The sequence below is a fragment of the Salvelinus alpinus genome, chromosome 24 (assembly GCF_045679555.1).
Source record: "Salvelinus alpinus chromosome 24, SLU_Salpinus.1, whole genome shotgun sequence".
NCBI lineage: Eukaryota > Metazoa > Chordata > Actinopteri > Salmoniformes > Salmonidae > Salvelinus > Salvelinus alpinus.
This window is the reverse complement of record NC_092109.1, coordinates 3,320,506-3,342,563: the sequence shown is the minus strand read 5'-3', so window position 1 is coordinate 3,342,563 and position 22,058 is coordinate 3,320,506. Positions and strand designations below refer to the sequence as shown.

Here is a 22,058-nt window from a genome sequence, read left to right as displayed (position 1 = left end):
TTTGATCTTCATCAGAATGCACTCCCAGGAATCCCAGTTCCACAATAAATGTTTGTTTTGTTCGATGAAGTACAAATACCTCCTTTTTGTTTGCGCGTTTAGCCCAGTAATCAAAATTCATGACGCGCGATTACTAGGTGCTGACAAAGTCAAGAGGTTCCGTTACAGACCGTAGAAACATGTCAAACGATGTATAGAATCAATCTGTAGGATGTTTTTAACATAAATCCTCAATAATGTTCCAACCGGAGAATTCCTTTGTCTTCGGAAATGCAATGGAACGCAAGCTAACTATCACGTGAACGCGCATGGTCAGCTCATGGCTCTCTGGCAGACCTCTGACTCAATCCCCTCTCATTCGCCCCCACCTCACAGTAGAAGCCTCAAACAAGGTTCTAAAGACTGTTGACATCTAGTGGAGGCATTAGGAAGTGCAATATGACCCCATTTCCACTGTATATTGGATAAGCAAAGAGTTGAAAAACTACAAACCTCAGATTTCCCACTTCCTGGTTGGATTCTTTCTCAGGTTTTTGCCTGCCATATGAGTTCTGTTATACTCACAGACATCATTCAAACAGTTTGAGAAACTTCAGTGTTTTCTATCAAAATCTACTAATAATATGCACATCCTAGCATCTGGGCCTGAGTAGCAGGCAGTTTACTCTGGGCACGCTTTTCATCCGGACGTGAAAATACTGCCCCCTACCCTAGAGAAGTTAACCAACAATGCAGTTCAAGAACGAGTTAAGGGCCTGTAAGTTCTGTAGACCTTACCTTTTCATGTTGTATTTGGCGCATGTGACAAATTTTATTTGATAACTACGGGTGTGTTCGTAAATTCAATCTGAAGTGCCAGAGTGCGCTCTGGGCGTTTGTAAATTCATCAGTTACTCTGCGCTCTGGCACACTCAGACGAGAGCGCTCTGAAATCAAAGTACTTAAAAACATTATATATTTTATTTTCCTAGGCAAGTCCGTTAAAACAAATTCTTATTCTTACCCCGGCCAAACCTTGACGACACTGGGCCAATTGTGCGCTGCCCTATGGGACCAATCACGACCGAGATACAGCCTACATAGCCAGAGTGAATTTACGAACGCACCCTATGTTTCCATCACTGGGCGTTACAGGTTAGTTTAGCTATCCAAAACGCCAACATAGTATCGCCCAGAGCAGGTTAGTTTAATAATCTGTCTATATTCTCGATTTGGGGGAAAAATGTATCTTAGAAACGTCCGTGTCCAGTTGTAGGTGATTCTACAAAAAACAGATAGAACTCCTATATTAAATCCATATTTTGTATAGGTTCGAGTGAGAAATGCATCTTCCATGTTGTGCAGATCTTTGTTTTGGGCGAGCCGTGTGGCACTGTCGTCTACTTCTACACGTGTCTGTGTTACATAAAACAACTAGTTCCTGCAAAGATGCTGTGAAATGCTAGATGTGCGGCAGCTAAGATGGCAAGTTGCCCGAGGTGCCTCCTCACGCAGTACAAATAGGGTGACCACATTTAAAATACCCAAATGTGGGATAACAAGATGATTTTGTGGGACATTCATGGAACAGTGTATCCAACATGAATACATTTTTGGGGCACAAGTTCTTGAAATTTTCCACATTGACTGACCTGCATGTCTTAAAGTAATGATGGACTGTTGTTTCTCTTTGCTTATTTGAGCTGTTCTTGCCATAATATGGACTTGGTCTTTTACCAAATAGGCCTGTTTTCTGTATACCATCACTACATTTTCACAAAATAACTGATTGACTCCAATGCATTAAGAAGGAAATAAATTCCACAAATTAACTTTTAACAAGGCACACCTGTTAATTGAAATGGATTCCAGGTGACTACCTCATGAAGCTGGTTGAGAGAATGCCTTGACAGCTTTGCACAGTATTGGCAAAGGGTGGCTACTTTGAAGAATATGAAATATATTTTGATTTGTTCAACACTTTTTGGGGGTTGCATGATTCCATATGTTATTTTCGTAGTTTTGATGTCTTCACTATTCAACAATGTAAAAAATATTTTAGGTTTTTTTAAACTAAAAAACTTGAATGAGTAGGTGTGTCCAAACTTTTGACTGGTACTGTGAATATTCTAAAATGTATCAAAACATTGACCAGAGGACAATATTCAGAAATTATTTCAAAACCCACACAAAGTAGGCTATTGGATTGGCAAAGATTCTTACTTCTGTTACAATGTAAAAATGCAAATTACTATTCAGACAATTTCAAAATATAGATAACCTCTCCCAATACAGTTTAGTAGAGACCAGGCCTGACACAAAATGTAGAAATAGTACTTTGACAACACTTTAGAGAATGCAACAAGTATTAGATAAACACAACTGTTCAGAGACTAATTTAAAACATACACATTTGCTGATACGATTTGTAGTAAAAATGAATGTCACGCAAGTGTTTGCATTTAGTCAACAACATGTCATGGAAGTTGCTGAAGCGTGTTGCTCAGGGGCAGAACAACAGATTTTTACCTTGTCAGCTCATGGATTTGATCCAGCAGCCTTTCGGTTACTGGCCCAATGCTCCTACCAGCCAGGCTACCTGCCTCCCCTGTTAGGCTAGATTGACTTTTTTTTGCCTACGATTTATAGGACAAATTCATATTTCACACTGTCACTTTAGTGTTTGCATTTAGCCTACAACATGTCATGGAACTTCTGGAAGCACGGCCCCGTCCTGCAAAGTGGCCCAGAACACGTAGAGCACCCACAGGAGGTTTCTACACATCTCCCACTTTTTGGCCCTGCTTCCATTCCGGATGCAGACGGCACACCCTCTCTTGCGCCGTTTAAACTTCACCAGGGAGTGGCCTCCTTTCAAATGATGAGTTACAACTCGGTCTACACCCCCTGGTGCCACATTCTTGGCTTCCCGCTTCCTGCCACTATATCCACCACAAAGCGAATGCACAAGTTGCATTTTGAATGCCTTCAGGGATGCCTGTGGTTTCTGGAAAGGGGCCTTTGCCGGGTCCGCCACACAATGTAACCATGATGATAGCAATTTTGAGCATCCCCCAAAACACATACTTCCACTATTTCCTGGCTGTGCATCCAGCATTATAGTATCTCCTGAACTGGTCGATGGTCAACCCCAAACATTTTTTTCTTGTTGTAATCCAGGACCAGCTCTGGAACACAGAACGGAACATTGTTCCTGTATTTTGATACTGGTTTTAGGGTGTCATTCTCTGAGCTATTAGAACATAGAAAGTACACCTCATTTGTCCCTCCAGCAGCACACTATAACATTAGCCACAGGCCATTTTAGAATCTGACCTCTGTGGAACTTGCCCTCCATAATGGCCTTGGGAATTCTTCCTATTGTGCCTTACTGTGCCACAATAGTATGTGTTCGTGTCAAGAAGATCTCTCACCAGAGGTATGGGTGAAAATAAGATGTCATCATAGACCTGGTGATGTGACAAGAGAGAGCCCCGCATGAGCTCCATGACAACTAAGGCTAAGCCAAGCTCTGTTGCTTCATCCCCCTGATCTGTGGACACTGAAAGCAAGGCAGTAGCCAGTCAAGGAGTCAGACACCATATTTTTATCCCCCACTTTTTTGGGGCATTTACTGCTTTCACAGTAGCCTACCGTCAAATGTTATCATCGTAGTTGAAGTAGTTTGGGGAAATTCTCTTGCAGTTTTCTGATAAAAAGCCTGACTTTGTCATTTCTGTCACATTGGCTGAATTTGGATCGAAGAAGTACACGTATTTACTAGGGATGCACCGATATGTCATTTTTGGCTGATACCGATATCCAATATTTTCCTTGCCAAAAAAACAATACGGATAACCGATATTTAAAAATGTGTGGCCTTTTAAGTATTATAGTACAGTTAAATAGTTGAAACACACACTGACCAAAAAGTTATTTTGTTGCCATCTACGTATGTCCCCATTAACAGTAAAACATAATCAAAACCTATTTCTTTCACTTACTTGCTGTGTTGTTTCGTTGTTAATTTGTTCAGTCTCAACCAGGATTTCATCATACATGTCAATCAGTGAAGTTTCAGCTCTGTCTGTCCGTGGCCTCTCTTCATCCGTGCGCACTGTCACTGTGCCCGTTTCCATCTTGTCCAGCTGTGTCTAACATTTCACGTAAACCCTTTCTTGTCTGCATCAAAGTAGCAGTCCTTGTACCTAGCATCAAGCATGGTGGTGACACAGTGGAGGCTCAGAGAGAATGCCACCTAATCGCTTGTTCACAGTCTCTTGTAGAGTACTTTTGTAGTTTAACCCCACGGTCTGTGTCGGCAGTTTTGTTGAGCATGCGTTTCAATGCCATGACAGAGCATCACGTCTGCTGCAGGTGCAGTTGATAAGCTTATTTCTAAAGTCAGATGTTTGAATGGAGCTAGGAGTGTGTTCATGTTTCAAACATGTTCTCAAATGACATTGAAATGGCAGCAGCGGTATGAGAACCAGCACATTCTTGAGCATGCAATACGGTTTTCCTAAGTACGAAATCCTTGTCGACCCGACCCACTGTACTGTCAGACTCGGCATGCTCATGGGGCTGACATCGATGGTCCAAATGTCAGTCGTGAAGCTAATAGCAGTGACGCTCATAGCAAGTAGCTCATGGATGTGCTTTTCAATAAAAATGTGTAACTCCGGTAGGGCACATTTTTTATTTTTTTTTCAAATGACTACTTGACTGCTTTTGTTCTGTGTAGCGCTGTATTTTTCATGGCGTCATTACGTCATCTACTAGATGTCAACAGTCTTTAGAAATAGTTTCAGGCTTGTATCCTGAAAAATTAGGAAGTAAGAGCAGTCTGAATGAGTGGAGCCTAAAGTGTCACAGAGCTTTTTCATGCGCGAGACAGAGAGAGTGCGTTTCTTGTTTACCTTTTAAATTGACAACGTTATTGTCCGGTTGAAATATTATCGATTATTTAGGCTAAAAACAACCTGAGGATTGAATATAAACATCGTTTGACATGTTTCTATGAACTTTACGGATACAATTGGATTTTTTTGTCTCCCTGTTTTGACTGCGTTTGAGCCTATGGATTACTGAAGACAACGCGCGAACAAAACGGAGGTTTTTAGATATGAAGAGACGTCTGCTGAGTGCAACCATATGAAGATCATCAAAGGTAAGGGATTAATTTTATCTCTTTCTAAATTGTGTAACTGTTCTACTTGGCTGGTTACAGTTTAATGTTTTGTCTAGTGGGCTATGTTCTCAAATAATCGTAAGGTATGCTTTCGCCGTAAAGCATTTAAAAAATCTGACACCATGGTTGGATTCACAAGAAGTTAATCTTTAAACATATGTAAAATATGTTTTGTTTTCTGAATATTTATAATGAGTATTTCTGTATTTGAATTTGGCGCCCAACAGTTTCACTGGCTGTTGAAGAGGTGGGACGCTACCGTCTCACGTACCCAAGAGAGGTTAAAGTACTTTACTTCCTCTTTCAAAATATCATTCGGTGAATAATGCATGACTCCATTTTGTAACAAGTTGAAAAAAAAATAAAATAATGTTGGTAGCATTTCTATACCGAAGATTGAAAAATAATTTGGTGATTTTTTTTCCCCCATATTCCATCCAGTTCGCATTATTTTTCTAATATATTACACTGGATCTTTCTTGAATAAGTTCCTCCATTTCTTTTTGTTTTTCCTCTAACTTATTCTGTGCCTCTATGGTACAGTTTCTATTGCTATCTAACTGTACTGTTAGTCCTTCAATTTCCTTTGTTAATATGGACTCTTTTGATCTAAATTGCTTTTGTTTTATAGATGAGTACTGAATTGCATGGCCTCTAAAGGCACATTTAAAAGTGTCCCATACAATAAGGGGATCTGCTGTACCTATGTTATGTCTGAAAAATTAATTTATAAATTCTTCTATCCTAGTTCTAAACAATTTATCTAGTAGGCTTTGATTAAATGTCCAATATCCTCGCCCACGTGGAAATCCTGTAAGAGTAATATATATGCCAATTATGTGATGATCCGACCGCATTCTGTCCCCTATCAACACTTTTTAAACTTTTGGTGCCAGAGAGAATGACATAAGAAAGTAATCAAGAGGACTAACTTGATTAAGCCTCCGTCATGCATATCTCACCAGGTCAGGGTATTTAACTTCTCTAGGATAGGGGGCAGCAAATTCACTATTGGATAAATAGCGTGCACAATTTCAACTTCCTTCTACTCATCCCCAGAATATAAGATATGCATATTATTAGTAGATTTGGATAGAAAACACTCTGAAGTTTCTAAAACTGTTTGAATCATGTCTGTAAAGTATAACAGAACTTATGTAGCAGGCAAAACCCAGAGGACTAACCATTCATTTTATTTATTTTTTTAAGTCACTGTCTGTTCAATGAGTTTATTGGAATACTGGATTTCTAATCACCCTGTTTTCAGTTCCTACCGCTTCCACTGGATGTGTACTGTTTGAGAGTTGCGCAAGGCTAGAAAAGTAGCGTTAGTTTGTTGATCTCCTGTATTGAAAACAGATAGACCCGTCTTCAATTTGATCGATTATTAACGTTTACAAATACCTTAAGTTGTATTGCAAAAGTTGTTTGAAATGTTTTGGCTAAGTTTAGAGGTAAGTTTTGAGATATTTTGTAGTGACTTTGCGCAAATTGGAAGCTGTTTTTTTCTGGATCAACCGCGCCAAATAAATGGACAATTTGGATATATATGGATGGAATTAATCGAACAAAAGGACCATTTGTGATGTTTATGGGACATATTGGAGTGCCAACAAAAGAATCTCGTCAAAGGTAAGGCATGATTTATATTTTATTTCTGTGTTTTGTGTCGTGCCTGCAGTGTTGAAATATGCTACACTCTCTTTGTTTACTGTTGTGCTATCATCAGATAATAGCATCTTATGCTTTCGCCGAAAAGCCTTTTTGAAACCTGACACGGTGGCTGGATTCACAACGAGTGTAGCTTTAATTTGGTATCTTACATGTGTGATTTAATGAAAGTTTGATTTTATATCTTTTTGGGGGGGGGGCGCTCTACATTTTCCCTGGCTATTGGCCAAGTGGGAGCGTCCCACATATCCTAGAGAAGTTAAGCCTCCATATATCCACTACTTCCAATATATCCATGACATTCATGATTTCCTTAAGTGCCTGAGGGTGATAGTTTGTAGTGTGATTTCCTTTGCGGTCCATAGAGGTATTTTAGACCGTATTAAAATCTCCCACCATAATAATAGAGTCTAGTGTTGCTTGTAAAGTTGATAAATTCTTATATATATTTTCAAAGAAGCTTGGATCATCATGATTTGGATTGTATAGGTTAATAAGCCATATTTGTTTATTGTCCATTAACATATTTAAAATAATCCATCTACCTTGATGATCTGTTTGGACAATTTGCACATTTGGATGAAAATTACTGTTAATTAATACCATCACCCCTTTTGAATTTCTTTGCCCATGGGAGAAATATCCTTTTCCACAAAACCTCATCTAAAATTGTTGAATGAGTTTCCTGTAAACAATAGATATTATATTCCTTCTCTTTTAGCCAGGTAAATACTGATCATCTTTTCTTATCTGCTAAGCCATAACAATTTTAACTGGCTATACTTATTTCACCACTTACCATAATGAGACACAACTCTATTCAATTCTATTTCTCATAATATATGTTTGTAAACGTACCATTAAAAAGTAACATGATGATTGAGATTCTATATAGCTGTACCATGATATTTGCATTGCTACTAAGTAAACCTCCAATTGGTCCCCACTACTCCACCCGCTAAAAGCACTCCTCATCCCGAGTTGGGTTGTCATCCCAATGCCCGGCAGACCCCCCCCCCCCCCCCCCCCCCCGATCCCATAGCCCTGAAGATACTGGGATCCATCCTTCGAAAAGAGCACACAGTGCCATAGAACTCATGCTTGCAGCATGCGGGGCAGCTTTTCTATCTAGTGTACAAAGTTTTAAAAAACAACAACATACAAATCCAATTTTATTGGTCACATACACGTGTTTAGCAGAAATGCTTGTGCTTCTAGCACCGACAGTGGATTAATATCTAACAATTACACAACATATACCCAATACACACACGTAAAGGAATGGAATTAAGAATATAAAAATATATGGACGAGCAATGTCAGAGTGGCATAGAATAAGATATAGGATACAGTATATACAGTGGGGAGAACAAGTATTTGATACACTGCCAATTTTGCAGGTTTTCCTACTTACAAAGCATGTAGAGGTCTGTAATTTTTATCATAGGTACACTTCAATTGTGAAAGACGGAATCTAAAACAAAAATCCAGAAAATCACATTGTATGATTTTTAAGTAATTAATTTGCATTTTATTGAATGACATAAGTATTTGATACATCAGAAAAGCAGAACTTAATATTTGGTACAGAAACCTTTGTTTGCAATTACAGAGATCATACGTTTCCTGTAGTTCTTGACCAGGTTTGCACACACTGCAGCAGGGATTTTGGCCCACTCCTCCATACAGACCTCCTCCAGATCCTTCAGGTTTCGGGGCTGTCGCTGGCCAATACGGACTTTCAGCTCCCTCCAAAGATTTTCTATTGGGTTCAGGTCTGGAGACTGGCTAGGCCACTTCAGGACCTTGAGATGCTTCTTACGGAGCCACTCCTTAGTTGCCCTGGCTGTGTGTTTCGGATCGTTGTCATGCTGGAAGACCCAGCCACGACCCATCTTCAATGCTCTTACTGAGGGAAGGAGGTTGTTGGCCAAGATCTCGCGATACATGGCCCCATCCATCCTCCCCTCACTACGGTGCAGTTGTCCTGTCCCCTTTGCAGAAAAGCATCCCCAAAGAATGATGTTTCCACCTCCATGCTTCACGGTTGGGATGGTGTTCTTGGGGTTGTATTCATCCTTCTTCTTCCTCCAAACACGGTGAGTGGAGTTTAGACCAAAAAGCTCTATTTTTGTGTCATCAGACCAAAATGACCTTCTCCCATTCCTCCTCTGGATCATCCAGATGGTCATTGGCAAACTTCAGACGGGCCTGGACATACGCTGGCTTGAGCAGGGGGACCTTGCGTGCGTTGCAGGATTTTAATCCATGACGGCGTAGTGTGTTACTAATGGTTTTCTTTGAGACTGTGGTCCCAGCTCTCTTCAGGTCATTGACCAGGTCCTGCCGTGTAGTTCTGGGCTGATCCCTCACCTTCCTCATGATCATTGATGCCCCACGAGGTGAGATCTTGCATGGAGCCCCAGACCGAGGGTGATTGACCGTCATCTTGAACTTCTTCCATTTTCTAATAATTGCGCCAATAGTTGTTGCCTTCTCACCAAGCTGCTTGCCTATTGTCCTGTAGCCCATCCCAGCCTTGTGCAGGTCTACAATTTTATCCCTGATGTCCTTACACAGCTCTCTGGTCTTGGCCATTGTGGAGAGGTTGGAGTCTGTTTGATTGAGTGTGTGGACAAGTGTCTTTTATACAGGTAACAAGTTCAAACAGGTGCAGTTAATACAGGTAATGAGCGGAGAACAGGAGGGCTTCTTAAAGAAAAACTAACAGGTCTGTGAGAGCCGGAATTCTTACTGGTTGGTAGGTGATCAAATACTTATGTCATGCAATAAAATGCTAATTAATTACTTAAAAATCATACAATGTGATTTTCTGGATTTTTGTTTTAGATTCCGTCTCTCACAGTTGAAGTGTACCTATGATAAAAATTACAGACCTCTACATGCTTTGTAAGTAGGAAAACCTGCAAAATCGGCAGTGTATCAAATACTTGTTCTCCCCACTGTACATATGAGATGGGTAATGCAAGATATGTAGACATTATTGAAGTGACTAGTGTTCCATTTTATTAAAGTGGCCAGGGATTTCAAGTCTATGTATATAGGCAGCAGCCTCTGTGCTATTGATGGCTATTTAACAGTCTGATGGCTTTGAGAGAGAGAGAAGCTGTCTTTCAGTCTCTCAGTCCCAGCTTTGATACACCGGTACTGACCTCGCCTTCTGGATGATAGCGGGGTGAACAGGCAGTGGCTTGGGTGGTTGTTGTCCTTGATTTATCTTTTTGGCCTTCCTGTGACATAGGGTGCTTTAGGTGTTCTGGAGGGCAAGTAGTTTGCCCCCGGTGATGCGTTGGGCGGACCACACCACCCTCTGGAGAGCCCTGTGGCTGCCGTACCAAGTGGTGATACAGCCCGACAGGATCCTCTCGATTTGTGAATCTGTAAAAGTTTGAGGGTTTTAGGTGACAAGCCACCTTTCTTCAGCCTCCTGATATTGAAGAGGTGCTGTTGCGCCTTCTTCCCCACACTGTCTGTGTGAGTGGACCGTTTCAGTTTGTCAGTGATGTGTACGTCAGGGAACTTGAAGCGTTCCACCTTCTCCACTGCGGTCCCGTCGATGTGGATAGGGGTGTGCTCCCTCTGCGGTTTTCTGAAGTCCACGATCATCTCATTTGTTTTGTTGACATTAAGTGAGAGGTTTTTTTTCTGGCACCACTCTCCCAGAGCCCTCACCTCCTCCCTGTAGGCTGTCTCATCATTGTTGTTAATCAAGCCTATTACTGTTCGCTGATCCGGTGTTGAGGGTCCACGAAGTGGAGGTGTTGTTTCCTACCTTCACCACATGAGGGCGGCCCGTCAGGAAGTCCGGGACCCAGTTGCACAGTGCGGGGTTCAGTCCCAGGGCCTCGAGCTTAATGATGAGCTCGGAGGGTACTATAGTGTTGAATGCTGAGCTATAGAATATCAATGAACAACATTCTTACATATGTATTCCTCTTGTCTAGATGGGATAGGGCAGTGTGCAGTGTGATGGCGATTGCATCGTCTGTGGATCTTTTGGGGCATTAAGCAAATTGAAGTGGGTCTAGGGTGACAGGTAAGGTAGAGGTGATATGATCCTTGACTAGTCTCTCAAAGCACTTCATGATGAGAGAAGTGCTACGGGGCGATAGTCATTTACTTTCTTGGGTACAGGAACATTGGTGGCCATTTTGAAGCATTTGGGGACAGCAGACTGGGATAGGGAGAGATTGAATATGTTCGCATGCTCTGAGGATGCGGCTAGGGATGCCGTCTGGGCCGGCAGCTTTGCGAGGGTTAACACACTTAAATGTCCTACTCACATCGACCACGGAGAAGGAGAGCCCACAGTCCTTGATAGCGGGCTGCGTTGGTGGCACTGTGTTATCCTCAAAGCAGGCAAAGAAGGTGTTTTCGCTTGTCTGGAAGCAAGATGTCGGTGTCCTTGTTGTAAGACGTCGGTATGGCTTGTTTTCCTTTTGTAGTCTGTGGTTGGTCTGTAAACCCTGCCACATATTGAGCGGTTGAATTGAGACTTTTCCCTGTTTTGATTGCCTTGTGGAGGGAATAACTACACTTTGCATTCTGCCATATTCCTAGTCACCTTGCCATTGATAAATGTGATTGTTCGTGGTTTCAGTTTGGCGCTAATGCTGCCATCTATCCACGTTTTCTGGTTACGGTAGGTTTTAATAGTCACTGTCGGTACAACATCTCCTATACACTTTATGATAAACTCAATCACATTTGTCAATGTTATTCTCGGAAGCTACCCGGAACATATCCCAGCCGCGTGATCAAAACAATCTTGATGCGTGGATTCCGATTTGTCAGACCAGCGTTGAATAGTCCTTAGCACGGGTACTTTCTGTTTGAGTTTCTGCCTATAGGAAGGGAGTAGCAAAATGGAGTGGTGGTCAGATTTGCCGAAAGGAGGGCAGGAGAGGGCCTTATAGGCATCCTGGAAGTTGGAGCTGTTTTGGCAGCACGTACTACAGTCGATATGTTGATAGAACTTCGGCATCCTTTTTCTCAAATTTGCTTTGTTAAAATCCCTAGCTACTGTACAATAAATGTGGCCTCAGGATATGTGGTTTCCAGTTTGCATAAAGTCCAGTAGAGTTCTTTTGAGGGCTGTCTTGGTAACAGCTTGAGGGGGGATATACACAGCCGTGGCTATAACTGATGAGAATTATTTTGGGAGATAATACGGTCGGCATTTGATTGTGAGGTATTCTAGGTCAGGTGGAAAAAAAGGACTTGAGTTCCTGCATGTTATCACAATTTCACCATGAGTTGTTAATCATGAAACATACACCCCTGCCTTTTTTATTCCCAGAGAGATATTTATTCCTGTCTGCGTGATGGACTGAGAATCCAGCTGGCTGGACCGATTCGGTCCGTATAACCCAAGAGAGCCATGTTTCTGTGGAGCAGAGTATGTTACAATCCCTGATCTCTCTGTCTGGAAAGCTCTCTGAGCTTGTCAGCTTTATTATCTAGAGATTGAACATTAGCGAGTAATATACTCGGAATAGTTGAGTGGTGTGCGCGCCTCCTAAATCGGACTAGAAGACCACTCCGAGTACCTCTCCTTCGCCGGCGTTGTTTTGGGTCGGCTTCTGGAATCAGTTCAATTGCTCTGGGGGGGTGGGAACAAAAGATCTGCTTCGGAAAAGTCGTACTCCTGGTCGTGATGCTGGTAGTGCTGGTGAGTTTCCGCCACTCTGCTATCCAGTAGTTCTTCCCGGCTGTATGTAATAACACCAAAAAAAATGATGGGCTAACAATGTAAGAAATAATAATACATTAAAAAACAAAATACTGCAAAGTTTCCTAAGAGCAAGAAGCGAGGGAACCCTCTCTGTCGGCCTACTTGTCTTGCAGCCTTTCATTCACCCTCTTGAATAAATGTTTACATTTGTATACTCAAGTCACTGATGTTTTCTGTAATCCACTTTTTGTTCCCCTCTCCAGGCTAAAGAGATCCTGACCAAGGAGTCCAACGTGCAGGAGGTGCGCTGTCCTGTCACAGTGTGCGGAGATGTGCACGGCCAGTTCCATGACCTCATGGAGCTTTTCAGAATCGGGGGCAAGTCGCCCGACACCAACTACCTGTTCATGGGGGACTACGTAGACCGAGGCTACTACTCGGTGGAAACAGTCTCGCTGCTTGTCGCACTAAAGGCAAGTGAACTCTGAACTTGATGAGTGGGCTGAAACCACAGTATTTCAGTTTCTGGTATAAAGTCTGTCTTGCCATCAGGGGTTGGAACCAGTTCAGGGAACAGAACCGAAAACCGGAAAATAACGTAATTTTTTGAGGAACCGAAACAGAACCGGGAGCGAAAGTGTGATTGTTCCGGAACAGAAGAGTTATTTTAAAAGCATGGGAACCACTTAATAACGTTATTTTACGTTCCAGGCATTTTTTCAGTCCCACAAAAAAACGCAACAAAGCACCTATACAAAGCCCTCACTCTGTCACTCAATAAATTGCTATCTGCCAGTTAAAAATCTTTGCCAGTGCGTGTAGGCTACCTGCCCCTCCCCTGATGTTACAAAGTGATTCAGAAATTAGGGAGAGACGTTTTTAATTGGAGAAGAATGGATTAACCTTTTCAATGGCAGTTAAGGATACTATAGTTATCATGTTTCACATTGGATTTATTAACTACAAAAAGGTAAGACGTGTTTTTATTCTGGTGACGCTCTGTACACACAAGCATGTTAGCTAGCTAGCTCTGGTCCAACATTAAGCCAACTCTGAAGTTCAAACATTCAAAGTTCCTTCATAGTTCAAAGTTCTGCTCCTCCGTAGGTATAATTCTGTGGGCCTGTCATAAGATGCCCGGCACTTCAAGCCAAGCCTCCGTCTCCACCCTCTCGCGCAACACACTTGTCTGTTCAATGCATGTAAATAGCTTGCCCACTCCATAGCAAGCTGCTCTATCTGCACTGATTGGTGAAATAATTTTGATGTCGAGCAAAATGTGAACATGTCAGACGTTTTAAAAGGAACGATTATAATCCGTTACTTTTTGGGTTTCGAACTGGTTCAGAACTTTTTTTTGCTGGTTGAAAAAAAGTGTATTTTTCCAAATGCGGCGTAAAGTGCATGATTGTAAATGGTTTTGAATACGATGCAGTTTAGTTTTCACATGGTGGCACCGTGCTGCTGTCACATTCTTTGTGAAGACATTTTTCATTAATCAAGTTTTTTTAGGCCTAGAGCTTTTGGAGCTAAACTCTCTCTCGCTCCACAGGTCCGTTACCCAAAGCGCATCACGATACTGCGGGGGAACCACGAGAGCAGACAGATCACCCAGGTGTACGGCTTCTACGACGAGTGTTTGAGGAAGTACGGCAATGCCAATGTGTGGAAATACTTCACTGACCTCTTCGACTATCTCCCCCTGACGGCCCTTGTCGACGAACAGGTAACACAAGTGCATAAAGTGGTGTTATTTTATGTCATTGTGTGCATCTCAACTGGCACCCTTTTTCCTTTATAGTTTACATACACTTAGGTTGGAGTCATTAACTTGTTTTTCAACCACTCCACAAATTCTTGTTAACAATCTATAGTTTTGGCAAGTCGGTTAGGACATCTACTTTGTGCATGACACAAGTCATTTTTCCAACAATTGTTTACAGACAGAGTATTTCACTTATAATTCACTGTATCACAATTCCAGTGGGTCAGAAGTTTACATACACTAAGTTCACTGTGCCTTTTAAACAGCTTGGAAAATTCCAGAAAATTGTCATGGCTTTAGAAGCTTCTGATAGGCTAACTGACATCATTTGAGTCAATTGGAGGTGTACTAGTGGATGTATTTGAAGGCCTACCTTCAAACTCAGTGCCTCTTTGCTTGATGTCATGGGAAAATCAAAAGAAATCAGCCAAGACCTCAGGAAAAAAAATAGACCTCCACAAGTCTGGTTCATCCTTGGGAGCAATTTCCAAACGCCTGAATGTACCACGTTAATCTGTACAAATAATAGTACGCAAGTCGAAACACCATGGGACCACGGAGCCATCATACCGCTCAGGAAGGAGACGTGTTCTGTCTTCGTAGAGATGAATGTACTTTGGTGCGAAAAGTGCAAATCAACCCCAGAACAACACCAAAAGTTTCTATATCCACAGTAAAACGAGTCCTATATCGATATAACCTGAAAGGCCGCTCAGCAAGGAAGAAGCCACTTCTCCAAAACCGCCATTAAAAAAGCCAGACTACGGTTTGCAACTGCACATGGGGACAAAGGTCGTACTTTTTGGAGAAATGTACTCTAGTCTGATGAAACGAAAATATAACTGTTTGGTCATAATGACCATCGTTATGTTTGGAGGAAAAAAGGGGAGGCTTGCAAGCCAAAGAACACCATCCAAACCGTGAAGCATGGGGGTGGCAGCATCATGTTGTGCGGGTGCTTTGCTGCAGGAGGTACTGGTGCACTTAGCAAAATAGATGGCATCATGAGGATGGAAAATGATGTGGATATATTGAAGCAACATCTCAAGACATCAGTCAGGAAATTAAAACTTGGTCGCAAATGGGTCTTCCAAATAGACAATGACCCCAAGCATACTTCCAAAGTTGTGGCAAAATGACAACAAATTCAAGGTATTGGAGTGGCCATCACCTCAATCCTATAGAAAATTTGTTGGCTGAACTGTAAAAGCGTGTGCGAGCAAGGAGGCCTACAAACCTGACTCAGTTACACCAGCTCCGTCAGGAGGAATGGGCCAAAATTCACCCAACGTATTGTGGGAAGCTTGTGGAAGGCTACCTAAAATGTTTGACCCATGTTAAACAATTTAAATGCAACGCTAACAAATACAATTTTTTAAATTGTATTTATTTATTTAACCTTTTTTTAACCAGGAAGGGCTCATTGAGATTTAAAATCTCTTTTTCAAGAGCGTCCTGGCCAAGATAATTGAGTGTATGTAAACTTCTGACCCACTGGGAATGTGATGAAAGAAATAAGCAGTTCTCTCTGCTATTATTCTGACATTTTACATTCTTAAAATAAAGTGGTGATTCTAACTGACCTAAGACAGGGAATTTTTACTAGGATTAAATGTCAGCAATTGTGAAAAACTGAGTTTAAATGTATTTGGCTAAGGTGTTCGTAAACTTCCGACTTCAACTGTACATAATAGGGTGCAATTTGGGACATACATTGAATGTTATACGTAAGTTCAAAGGAAGCCTTCCTAATTACGTTTGTGATTTACATATAGGCAACAACCCTCTTATCCAAAGTGACGTAAAGGTAAATCATGTCTATTCTTTCGTCCTATGCTGTAGATCTTCTGCCTGCACGGTGGTCTCTCCCCCTCCATAGACACACTGGATCACATCCGGGCCCTGGATCGCCTGCAGGAAGTTCCACACGAGGTCAGTGTTGCCTGACAGAGGACCTAATTAGTCAACCCTGTCAACCACACAGACAGTGGGGGTAGGATACTAGCTAGCTGTCAGCAACGAGAGGGGCTGTCAGATGGTATGAGGTCGACTGCATGATGGTGTGGTGGTGTTGACCTACCGCAGTGTTAGAGCCAAGCCCCAGGTTGTGTTCAGTAGGCACCAAATGGAGTGAAATAGGGAGACCTTAACTGGACTCGTCCACTGAGAAAAGCTCCTTTTTTGTTTTCCGTCTGTGTTTTGCTACGTCATGCCATAATGAACATGACCCTGGTCTCTTTTCGAGGGGTAGGCTATTCAGGTTCCAATGCATCATTGTCATTGATGGCTGCAGTCTTATGACAAATATTAGGACTGTTTCCCTTCTTTGCAATCCTACTGCCCATTACATATTTAATATGATCTCTGTGTTCAAGCCGTCCTAAATAAGGTCAGAATCCCTATGCGGCAATTTATTGAGGGCTGCTTTTCTTGTGTGTTTCAGGGGCCCATGTGTGACCTGCTGTGGTCAGACCCAGATGACCGCGGGGGCTGGGGCATCTCCCCCCGAGGTGCTGGCTACACCTTTGGGCAGGACATCTCAGAAACCTTCAACCATGCCAACGGTCTTACCCTTGTGTCCCGTGCCCACCAACTTGTCATGGAGGTAAACCCCAGTTATGCTTTTAGTTTAGGCAGTTAATGTTTATGCTCAGTGTCTTTTATATACTTGGTTGGTGTAGTTTTAGTATCAAAGCATGTAGAAAATACAGTGATTCTGGGAGTGAAATGCTTCTGTAGATGGTTTAGAATTTGAATTCCCCCATGGAAGAGAGGACAATTTTTCCAAATGTTTCAAGTCAAATATTGTAGTACTTCCATTCTGTACGTGGAACCTAAAGGTCTGTTAAGACTGCCCCGAGGGAATTGAATTTGAGATGTCAAAATGAACAGATATAAGAGCAGATGTAGCCTACACACACTTGAGTTAGCTTGCCCTCCATGTCTCTGTAGAGCTGGAAGCTGCTGTGTGAATGTTAGCTGTTTAACGTGGATAAATAATACAGGAGTCTTGTGTACGCCGTTTTTATTTATAGTATTATCAACTTCCGGCTTTGATGGAGGAGCTGGCAGCTTGTGTCCAAAATGGCACCCTATCCCGCACGTAGTGCACTACTTTTGAACAGGGCTCTCTTTTAAAATTTGCACTGAGGGGAATAGATTGCCATTTGGGACGCATCCTGGGAATTCACCTGGCTCAGAATGTAGAGTTGAAAATGAAGCTGTGTACTGTACGCATATAACGACTTCCTGTATTAACCTCTCTGGGCGTCCCACCTGCCAATAGTCAGGGAAAATACAGCGCGCCAAATTCAAATAAAATGATATAAAAATCAAACTTTCATTAAATCACACATGTAAGATACCAAATTAAAGCTACACTCGCTGTGAATCCAGCCAACATGTCAGATTTCAAAAAGGCTTTTCGGCGAAAGCATAAGATGCTATTATCTGATGATAGCACAACAGTAAACTAAGAGAGTAGCATAATTCAACACTGCAAGCACGACACAAAACGCAGAAATAAAATATAAATCATGCCTTACAAATGGTCCTTTTGTTCGATTAATTCCGTCGATATATATCCAAAATGTCAATTTATTTGGACCGTTTCATCCAGAAAAACACAGCTTCCAACTTTCGCCATGTCACTACAAAATATATCAAAAGTTACATGTAAACTTTACCAAGACATTTCAAACTACTTTTGTAATACAACGTTAGGTATTTTTTAAACGTTAATAATCGATCAATTTGAAGACGGGATGATCTGTGTTCAAATACAAAAAGAAAACAAACTGACGCAACTTTTTTCGTTACGTGCCTCTCAAAAAATGTACTTCATGTGACCCTCATTTACGATAGCCCTACTTCTTCATTACACAAAGGAATAACCTCAACCGATTTCCAAGGACTGGTGACATCCAGTGGAAGGGGTAGGAATTGCAAGCAAGTCCATTAGAAATCTGGTGTCTCTAAGAAATCTCATTGAAAAGACAGTGACATCAACAACAACAAAAAAATCTGAATGGTTTGTCCTCGGGGTTTTGCCTGCTACATAAGTTCTGTTATTCTCACAGACATGATTTAAACAGTTTTATAAACTTCAGAGTGTTTTCTATCCAAATCTACTAATAATATGCATATCTTATATTCTGGCGATGAGTAGTAGGCAGTTGAATTTTGGCATGCTATTTATCCGAAAGTGAAAATGCTGCCCCCTGCCCACAAGAAGTTAAGTACCTAAAATACATACGTGGCATATGTCCTCAGAAAGATCCAACTAATGATTAGAATAAGCAATTTAAGTTTCACTTTACTTTTTATAGTGATGCGGATTTTTGTTTTCCAGGGCTACAACTGGTGTCATGACCGAAACGTCGTCACCATCTTCAGTGCACCAAACTACTGCTATCGCTGTGGCAACCAAGCTGCCATCATGGAACTGGACGACACTCTGAAATACTCTTTGTAAGTGACATTGAGGTTATCTGAGGATCTAAGGACAGGTGAACTCAGATGAGTGTTTATAACCAGATTTCTATCCAACCGTTTCAAAAAAGATGAATTACCTGATGCATTTAAAAAAAATGTCACGACCGGACTGACGGAAACAGGAAATGCTGGTACAATTGTATAACTGTTCGACAGACAATTTGTTGGTTCGACACGGTGGGATCTTTTCAAATCAAATTTTATTGGTCACATTCACATGGTTAGCAGATGTTATTGCGAGTGTAGTGCAATGCTTGTGCTTCTAGTAACGACAGTGCAGCAATATCTAACAAGTAATATCTAACAATTCCACGACAAATACCTAATGCACACAAATCTAAGTAAGGAATGGAATAAGCATATATACATTTATGGATGAGTGACGTCAGAGCGGCATTTTTGTGTCTGTAAAATGTATAAAGTGAGAAATGGCGGTGGAAATGCCTTTTTATGAGCAAATATTGGTATAATAACCATCATATTGAAGTAAACTTGATATGTTGTCTGGTCCTCCCACTACGACTCGGGAAAGCATGCAGTTTATTAGGCTACAGATGAAATAAGTTATAATGAACTGCACAGAGTGGTGAAAATGCACGGTGATGAGCTTCATGCACCTTTCTTATTCTGGTGATGTTTATTCATCAATGCATGGCTGCCGTTTGACAAATAAATATTGTCCTTAATAATCTCGTGTAGGTACCTGCACTGTATCTGCCAGCTGTTGGCTATAGCGCACGTGCCAAGACCAGAGTGGGTACATTTGTTGTATAATGCAACAGTATTTGTGACACAACATGCAGTACGTCTACATGCATAGCCCTGTATCTGCAATAAGTCTGTTTGATTGAAATGCACCTCTGGTGGGAAAATTAGTTTTTTTAGGCTGTTTTCAGGCTTGTTTTCTGCAATTATACATATTCTGCTATGGGGCTGAGAAACATTTGTGCTAATTTTCCAAAGTTCTTTGCATTTTTCCATGAATGCTGTGTTCCTTTGCTATCAATGCACATAACAATCGATGCACAAACATAACTATCAATGCTGCTGATTATTTTATTTTTTTTCAGCTGTGTAGCATTTATTTTGGGGATTTTTAGTTCTCAATGATTATATTATAAATAAATACATATATACAGTCACTTCAGAAATTATTCACACCCCTTGACTTTTTCCAGATATTGTTGTTACAGCCTGAATTTAGAATGGATTTATTTGAGATTTCTTTGTCACTGGTATTGTCACACAATACCCCGTAATGTCAAAGTGGAATTAGGTTTTTTGAAATTTGTACAAATTTAATTACAAATGAAGAGCTGAAATGTCTTGAGTCAATAAGTATTCAACCCCTTTTTGTTATGGCAAGCCTAAATAAGTTCCAGAGTAAAAAAAATGTTGCTTAAGTTGCACGGACTCACTGTGTGCAATAATAGTGTTTAACATCATTTTCGAAGGACTACCTCATCTCTGTACCCCACACATACAATTATCTGTAAGGTCCCTTTGTCGAGCAGCGAATTTCAAAAACGGATTCTACCACAAAGACCAGGGAGGTTTTCCAATGCCTTGCAAAGAAGGGCACCTATTGTTAGATCTGTAAAAGTGCTGGCATTATAAATTGAGTTATACGTTCCATTATCACCTCGATTGTGATTGTTCTGACATGTTTAAATGTGCCAGTTCTGTAATGGTCTTCATTGGAGTCATCCTAATGTTGTATTTACTGTCCTCCTCCAGCCTTCAGTTTGACCCTGCACCTCGACGCGGGGAGCCCCATGTCACCCGCCGTACCCCCGACTACTTCTTATAAACACCCACTGGCCTGGTGGTGGAGGAAGAAGACTGCAAGACCGCTACAGCAAGCAAACAACAAACCCCCAAAACCTGTGTGCATATGACTTGTTACAACACGAAAGCACTGACATGGACCAAAATGTGCCATATAAGCATTTAGTACATAATACAAATTGCCCTGTGTCTCAGTACTGCAACACAGTGTCCCGTTTGAGCCTTTACTGTAGTCGCCTGCTGTATATTATTGATCGTAATATTATTTTGTTTTTGGGCTCTACACACAGAGAGAAAGCATCCCTATATACGGTATTTCCCATTATTGCGTCTGAGCGCACAGGCACTGCCATTGAGGCGATCTCTATTTTGAAGTGGTCAATTTTCTTCACGGTTGGCTGATCTCTCCTGATTACCAGGTTGGACATGATTTCCAACAGGGTCATGGGGGGGAGGGGGATCAGCCAATGAAGTTGGCTGTCCATGCTAAAATGGCCTTTTGGCCACTAGAGGCCTCTCTCTGCAACTGTACATTACTCTGCACAAAAAATTTGATAACTTGCTTACTTTCCCCACCCAAATATCACTGGAAAATGATACATTTTCCATTGGCAATGCCTGGCATGTGAATAACGGTATTTTATACTAATGCACAAGCTTACATCCCCAGCCCACGCTTCTTCACCAAACTTCTTCCTACTCTTCCCCTTGGTCTAATCTACCTGTTTATTTTCCTCTGTATATTTGTCATGAAGTGATTGCCTCTTTGATGCATTTGAACTAATAAAGTACTTTAAATTGTAAATGACACCAAATCGCTGACTCTCAGGGATATTTTCAATCGAAATTGTCCACTCATACAGTAAGTTTGTGTAGCAAACTGTTTTAATAAAGCTTGGGAACCACTGGAATTTATACACAAAATGTGGTGTTTGAGCATTGGGAAGAGTACACTAGGCAGAGGTGGAAAAAGTACTAAATTGTCATACTTGAGTAAAAGTAAAGATACCTTAATGTAAAATGACTCAAGTAACCCAGTAAAATACTACTAAATGTGCTTAAGTACAGTGGTGTAAAAACTATTCAATTTTCATACTTGAGTTAAAAGTAGAAAGTAAATGCTATACATCAAATTCCTTATATTTAGCAAACCAAATGGCACAATTAACTTTTTTATTACTTTTTTTGACAGCCAAGGGCACACCAACACTCAAACGAAGCATTTATGTTTAGTGATCCCACCAGATCAGAGGCAGTACGGATGACCAGGGACGGTGTCTTGATAAGTGTGTGAATTGGACCTTTTTCCTGTACTGCTAAGCATTCAAATTGTAACTAGTACTTTTGGGTGTCAGGGAAAATGTATGGAGTAAAAAGTACATTTTATTTTTGGAATTGGAATCAGGTTAAAGTTGGCAAAAATATAAAAAGTAAAGTAGCCCCAAAAAATGACTTATATAAAAAGTAAAGTAGCC

The 22,058-nt window shown here is 41.2% G+C and overlaps 1 protein-coding gene across 2 annotated transcripts in view; it reads left to right on the top strand.

Annotated features, from left to right (window-relative positions):
* Positions 1-21,388, top strand: part of LOC139551715 (serine/threonine-protein phosphatase 2A catalytic subunit beta isoform) — a 31,880-nt gene extending 10,492 nt beyond the window's left edge. Inside the window, exons 1-7 of one of the 2 annotated variants that reach the window (XM_071362990.1) lie at positions 5,011-5,149; positions 12,800-13,009; positions 14,089-14,262; positions 16,144-16,233; positions 16,745-16,906; positions 18,653-18,771; positions 20,533-21,388. In XM_071362990.1, coding sequence (XP_071219091.1) covers positions 12,893-13,009; positions 14,089-14,262; positions 16,144-16,233; positions 16,745-16,906; positions 18,653-18,771; positions 20,533-20,605 — 735 coding nt within the window. In that variant the 5' untranslated portion in view covers positions 5,011-5,149; positions 12,800-12,892 and the 3' untranslated portion in view covers positions 20,606-21,388. Of the gene's footprint in view, positions 1-5,010; positions 5,150-12,799; positions 13,010-14,088; positions 14,263-16,143; positions 16,234-16,744; positions 16,907-18,652; positions 18,772-20,532 lie in introns of those variants that run through there. The other variant, XM_071362989.1, reaches the window with a different exon arrangement.
* Positions 21,389-22,058: the final 670 nt, after the last annotated feature.